We start from the raw sequence: 6,182 nt of genomic DNA on the forward strand, positions 1-6,182 counted from the left end.
CTCCTGCACCTATTGTCTATTGTGTCAGGGGTTATGGGGAGAAGGCAGGAGAATGGGGTTAGGAGGGAGAGATAGATCAGCCGTGATTGAATGGCGGAGTAGACTTGATGGGCCGAATGGCCTAATTCTGCTCCTATCACTTATGACCTCATGAAAGACGGCACTAAGTCAACCCAGGACAGCGTGAAACAAGATTAATTATAGAAACTTACAAAATTCTTAAGGGGTTGGACAGGCTAGATGCAGGAAGATTGTTCCCGATGTTGGGGAAGTCCAGAACAAGGGGCCACACAGTTTAAGGATAAGGGGGAAATCTTTTAGGACCGAGATGAGGAAAACATTTTTCACACAGAGAGTGGCGAATCTGTGGAATTCTCTGCCACAGAAGGTAGTTGAGGCCACAGTTCATTGGCTATATTTAATAGGGAGTTAGATGTGGCCCTTGTGGCTAAAGGGATCAGGGGGTATGGAGAGAAGGCAGGGATGGGATACTGAGTTGGATGATCAGCCATGATCATTGCCTCATACTGTGTTTTGTATTGAATTCTGTCTTTACTTTGTGTACTAGTCATGTCTCTACTATTTATTTCATTCCCCTTACATGTTTTTCCTCTACATGCTCAATTTTTGTAAGGTGTCCTTGAGACTCTTGAAAGGCGCCCATAAATAAAATGTATTATTATTATTATTATTATTATCATATTGAATGGCGGTGCAGGCTCGAAGGGCCGAATGGCCTACTCCTGCACCTATTGTCTATGTTTCTATCTCTTAAAGACATCTATCTAACTGTTCAGTGCGTAGGATTCGGGTGGGTGGGAAGAGGGAGAGAGGGGGAAATTGGGGGGAGGGGGTGAGGGTGGATGGGGGGAAGAGTGGAAGGGGGGGGAGAGGGGATGGAGAGAGAATGGGGGGGATGAGGGAGAGGGAGAGAATAGAGGGGATGAGGGTGAGGGGGGGGGACGGGGGTGAGAGGAAGAAGAGGGAGGGGAGGGAAGGCCATGTTGACGATCTCCCTGTGTTATTTATTTCCCAGAGTGAGAGATGGCGGGCGGTGGGAGTGCTCCGGTGATCCGGGTGGACGTGCGGGCTCTCAGGGAGCTTCCGAGGGACCGGGTCCACCTGCTCCCCGTCTCTATCGAGTCCGACGGCCAGGCCAGCGTGGACCAGTACTTCACACCGGCCATCCATGACTGCGGGGGAGGTGAGACCATATACTCGCCATTTAATACCAATGCTTCCAGACACTAGCTGTCAGTAGAGACACAGTTACAGTCAAAGATCCTATAGACCACTCCTTCTAAATGCAATGGGCTGACGTGTAGTACACAACGGAGTGGAACGTGGGCCTTTTTTTCATCCATTTCAGTAACCCGACCCGACCCGACCCGACGTATAATCAACGTTGCGGGGGAACAGTTTGTGTTAAAAAATTAAAATTCTGAAAATGAGAAGATTTTTCCCAAATAACTTTTATTTTTACGAGGATGTTTCTGTAACCGGCTTCCGTCTCCGCGTTAGTATCTTTGCTCCGCTACGACGGGATCTTTGGTGCGGAGACGGAAGCCGGTTACGGAAATGGGGCCGAAAATTACCCGTGGCCATACGACGTCTTTTTCGTCGAGTGATCTATCTTGCTCGCTAGAGGATCTTTGGTTACAGTGGTGTCAACATGCAGTGTGACTTTATTATGTGGCAATAAAACTTGTTGGACCGTTACATAGAAACATAGAAAATACGTGCAGGAGTAGGCCATTCGGCCCTTCGAGCCTGCACCGACATTCAATATGATCATGGCTGATCATCCAACTCAGTATCCCATCCCTGCCTTCTCTCCATACCCCCTGATCCCTTTAGCCACAAGGGCCACATCTAACTCCCTCTTAACTATAGCCAATGAACTGTGGCCTCAACTACCTTCTGTATAAGAGAATTCCACAGATTCACCACTCTCTGTGTGTGAAAAAAAATGTTTTCCTCAACTCGGTCCTAAAAGATTTCCCCCTTATCCTTAAACTGTGTGGCCCCTTGTTCTGGACTTCCCCAACATCGGGAACAATCTTCCTGCATCTAGCCTGTCCAACCCTTTAAGAATTTTGTAAGTTTCTATAAGATCCCCCCTCAATCTTCTAAATTCTAGCGAGTACAAGCCGAGTCTATCCAGTCTTTCTTCATATGAGAGTCCTGAAAGTTACTTGGGGTATGCGTTAACAACTCTACGTGGTGTCAGAAGTGGGATTGGAAACTCACGCCTCCACTTGCAGCATGTGTGTTAATAGCTCTACAGTCTTCAGGTCTAAAGTCCAAATCTTCCTCCCTCTGCAGAGATGGAAGTGTCGTTCCGTGGCAGGGCGCTGCGAGGTCGCGAGCTTCCTGTACCTGATGGGTTTGTCGGGCTGGTTTTGAAGGAGGACCAGAGGCCATGTTCGGACGGGGAGGTGAGTAGTAAACCAAGCTCAACCTTGGAGATAGATGGAGATAAAAAGCTGGAGTAACTCAGCGGGAGAGGCAGCATCTCTGGAGAGAAGGAATGGGTGACGTTTCGGGTCGAGACCCTTCCTCAGACTGATAGATAGATTCTTGATTAGTACGAGTGTCAAGGGTTATGGGGAGAACCAGTTCATTGTCACATGTACCGAGGTACAGTGAAATTTTTTTGTTGCGTGCTATCCAGTCAGCGGAAAGACAATACATGATTACAATCGAGGAGCCATTTTAGTGTATAGATACACGGTGATGGAATAACGTTTAGCGCATATAGTCGCCAGGGTTGGGCTCCATCTTGGAGACGGGAGAATGGGATTAGGAGGGAAGGATAGATTAGCCATGATCAAATGGCGGAGTAGACTTGATGGACCGAATGGCCTAATTCTGCTCTGATAAACTTATGAAATATCCCCGTTCCTGCTTTCCCCCCACATTTATATGGACAGCGTGCAAAGACAAAGCTTCTGGAAGTGGCTCCGTGGACAAGACAATAAGAAACGTGACCCATAGAAAATCCAGGAGGAGGCCATTCGGCCCTTCGAGCCAGCACCGCCATTCATTGTGATCATGGCTGATCTTCCCCTATCAATAACCCGTGCCTGCCTTCTCCCCATATCCCTCGACTCCACTAGCCCCTAGAGCTCTGTCTTATGCCCCTGTCCCACTTAGGAAACCTGAACGGAAACCTCTGGAGACTTTGCGCCCCACCCAAGGTTTCCGTGCGGTTCCCGGAGGTTTTTGTCAGTCTCCCTACCTGCTTCCACTACCTGCAACCTCCGGCAACCACCTGCAACCTCCGGGAACCGCACGGAAACCTTGGGTGGGGCGCAAAGTCTCCAGAGGTTTCCGTTCAGGTTTCCTAAGTGGGACAGGGGCTTAACTCTCTCTTAAATCCATCCAGTGACTTGGCCTCCACTGCCCTCTGTGGCAGGGAATTCCACAAATTCACACAACTCTCTGGGTGAAAAAGTTTTTTTTCTCACCTCAGTCTTAAATGGCCTCCCCTTTATTCTAAGACTGTGTGTGTGTGGCCCCTGGTTCTGGACTCGCCCAACATGCGGGAACATGTTTCCTGCATCTAGCCTGTCCAAACCCTTTAAGGATTTTATATGTTTCTATAAGATCCCCTCTCATCATAGAAAATAGGTGCAGGAGGAGGCCATTCGGCCCTTCGAGCCAGCACCATTCGCCATTCATTGTGATCATGGCTGATCGTCCCCAATCAATAACCCGTGCCTGCCTTCTCCCCATAATCCCTTGACTCCACTAGCCCCTAGAGCTCTATCGAACTCTCTCTTAAATCCATCCAGTGATTTGGCCTCCGTGGCAGGGAATTCCACAAATTCACAACTCTCTGGGAGAAAAAAAAATTCTCACCTCAGTCTTAAATGACCTCCCCTTTATTCTAAGACTGTGTGGCCCCTGGTTCTGGACTCGCCCAACATTGGGAACATTTTTCCTGCATCGAGCTTGTCCAGTCCTTTTGTAATTTTATGTTTCTATAAGATACCACCCCCTCATCCTTCTAAACCCCTAACGGATTGTTGTTCCTCCCTGCAGGAGCGAGCGTTGCGAGTGAAATCTGCCTTCGACTCACTCACCTACTGGAACCTGGAGAGCAGGCCCACCATGGATGACCGGGTAGCCATGGCGATGGGCTGGCCCCTCCTCGCCCAGGCCGTGAGCCTCTCCTTCTTCTCCGGGGGCCGCGGGTGTAGAGGGTCGCGGGGTCGAGGGTCACGGGGGTCGAGGGCCACGGGCAAGGTTCAGAGGCTCGCAGGGCAGAGGAGGCGCAGCGGGTAGAGCTGCTGCCTCACAGCACCGGAGTCCCGAGTCTGATCCTAACCACGGGTGCTGTCTGTAGGGAGTTTGCACGTTCTCTCCCCGTGACCCGCGTGGGTTTTCTCCGGGTGCACCGGTTTCCTCCCACCCTCCAAAGACGTGCGTGCCGGTTTGTAGTTTTATTGGCCATCGTAATAGTGTGAAATTGTCCCTAGTGTGCGGGGGGATAGTGTTAATGTGCGGGGGTCGCTGGTCAGCATGGAATCGGTGGGCCGAAGGGCCTGTTTAGGCGCTGTCTCTCTAAACTAATCTAGCTCAGGTGGGCCGCTTGGTCGGGCATGGGCAAAGTGGGCCGAAGGGCCTGTTCCTGTGCTGGATGGCTCTCTGTCGAAGACCCTGGAGCCCACTGTGTCACCCCTCTCCCTTTCCCTCTCCCCCCCCCCTTCTGTCCCCTCCTCTCTCCCCCCCCCCTTCTGTCCCCTCCTCTCTCCCCCTCTCATGTCCCATCTACCCTAGTCCACCCCCCCCCCCCCCCCACCTGCCTGCGTTTGGTCCATATCCCTCCAAACCCGTCCTATCCATGTACCTGTCTAACTGTTTCTTAAACGTTGGGATAGTCCCAGCCTCAACTACCTCCTCCGGCAGCTCGTTCCATACACCCACCACCCTCTGTGTGGAAAAGTTACACCTCAGATTCCTATTAAATCTTTTCCCCGTCACCTTGAACCCGTGTCCTCTGGTCCTCGATTCCCCTACTCTGGGCAAGAGACTCTGTGCATCTACACGATCTATTCCTCTCATGATTTTATACACCTCTATAAGATCACCCCTCATCCATTTGGAGAATGGAGCAGCTGGGCTTGTACACTCTGGAGTTTAGAAGGATGAGAGGGTATCTTATTGAAACGTAAGATTATTAAGGGTTTGGACACGCTAGAGGCAGGAAACATGTTCCCGATGTTGGGGGAGTCCAGAACCAGGGGCCACACACACAGTTTAAGAATAAGGGGTAAGCCATTTAGAACGGAGACGAGGAAACACTTTTTCCTCACAGAGAGAGTTGTGAGTCTGTGGAATTCTCTGCCCAGAGGCCGGTTCTCTGGATACTTTCAAGAGAGAGCTAGATCGGGCTCTTAAAGATAGCGGAGTCAGGGGGTATGGGGAGAAGGTGGGAACGGGGTACTGATTGGGGAAGAAACGTCGCCAATTCCTTCTCTCCATCGATGAAGAAGGGTCTCCCTACTAGCCCCATTCTCCTGCCTTCTCCCCATAACCCCTGACACCCTATCATCCTCCTGCGCTCCAGGGAATAGAGACCCAGCCGACTCAACCTCTCCCTGTAGCTCAGGCCCTGTGTTGTGTTTTTTGTTGTTGCAGATTCACGCTGCTGTGGGAGAATAACGAGGCACTCTGCTCCCGACCACCGCGACAGACAACAGGCAGCTCCTCCTCTTCCTCTGTCTACCCACCCACCCTCCAGCGATGTTGGTGCCCCTCGTCAAACAGAAATAAACTGCTTTTAAACTTCTGAATTCAAGTGATCGTCTTCACACAAAGGTAGACAAAAATGCTGGAGAAACTCAGCGGGCGAGGCATCATCTATGGAGCGAAGGAATAGGTGACGGTTCGGGTCGAGACCCGGAAGGGTCTCGACCCGAAACGTCACCTATTCCTTCTCTCCATAGATGAAGAAGGGTCTCGACCCGAAACGTCACCTATTCCTTCTCTCCATAGATGAAGAAGGGTCTCGACCCGAAACGTCGCCTATTCCTTCCCTCCATAGATGAAGAAGGGTCTCCCCTCCTAACCCCATTCTCCTGCCTTCTCCCCATAACCCCTGACACCCGCACTAATCAAGAATCTATCTATCTCTGCCTTGAAAATATCCACTGACTTGTGGCCTCCACCGCCGC

At 51.0% G+C, this 6,182-nt stretch overlaps 1 protein-coding gene across 1 annotated transcript; it reads left to right on the plus strand.

Annotated features, from left to right (window-relative positions):
• The first annotated feature begins 1,010 nt into the window (after window positions 1-1,010).
• rnaseh2c (ribonuclease H2 subunit C) lies at window positions 1,011-5,801 on the plus strand. The gene is made up of 4 exons (XM_033016197.1): window positions 1,011-1,204; window positions 2,326-2,438; window positions 4,048-4,167; window positions 5,647-5,801. The coding sequence occupies exons 1-4, from the start codon at window positions 1,045-1,047 to the stop codon at window positions 5,668-5,670; spliced, it is 417 nt and encodes a 138-aa protein (XP_032872088.1). The 5' UTR covers window positions 1,011-1,044; the 3' UTR covers window positions 5,671-5,801.
• The last annotated feature ends 381 nt before the right edge of the window (window positions 5,802-6,182 follow it).

Source organism: Amblyraja radiata, unplaced genomic scaffold, assembly GCF_010909765.2.
Source record: "Amblyraja radiata isolate CabotCenter1 unplaced genomic scaffold, sAmbRad1.1.pri S157, whole genome shotgun sequence".
Lineage (NCBI taxonomy): Eukaryota > Metazoa > Chordata > Chondrichthyes > Rajiformes > Rajidae > Amblyraja > Amblyraja radiata.

What these genes read in the sequence shown, in the direction of transcription:
- rnaseh2c (XM_033016197.1), top strand. Translation starts at nt 1,045, where the DNA reads ATGGCGGGCGGTGGGAGTGCTCCGGTGATCCGGGTGGACGTGCGGGCT. An exon ending in GGCCATGTTCGGACGGGGAG is followed by an intron (nt 2,439 to 4,047) that starts GTGAGTAGTAAA and finishes TCCTCCCTGCAG; the next exon opens with GAGCGAGCGTTGCGAGTGAA. An exon ending in GGCCCCTCCTCGCCCAGGCC is followed by an intron (nt 4,168 to 5,646) that starts GTGAGCCTCTCC and finishes TTGTTGTTGCAG; the next exon opens with ATTCACGCTGCTGTGGGAGA.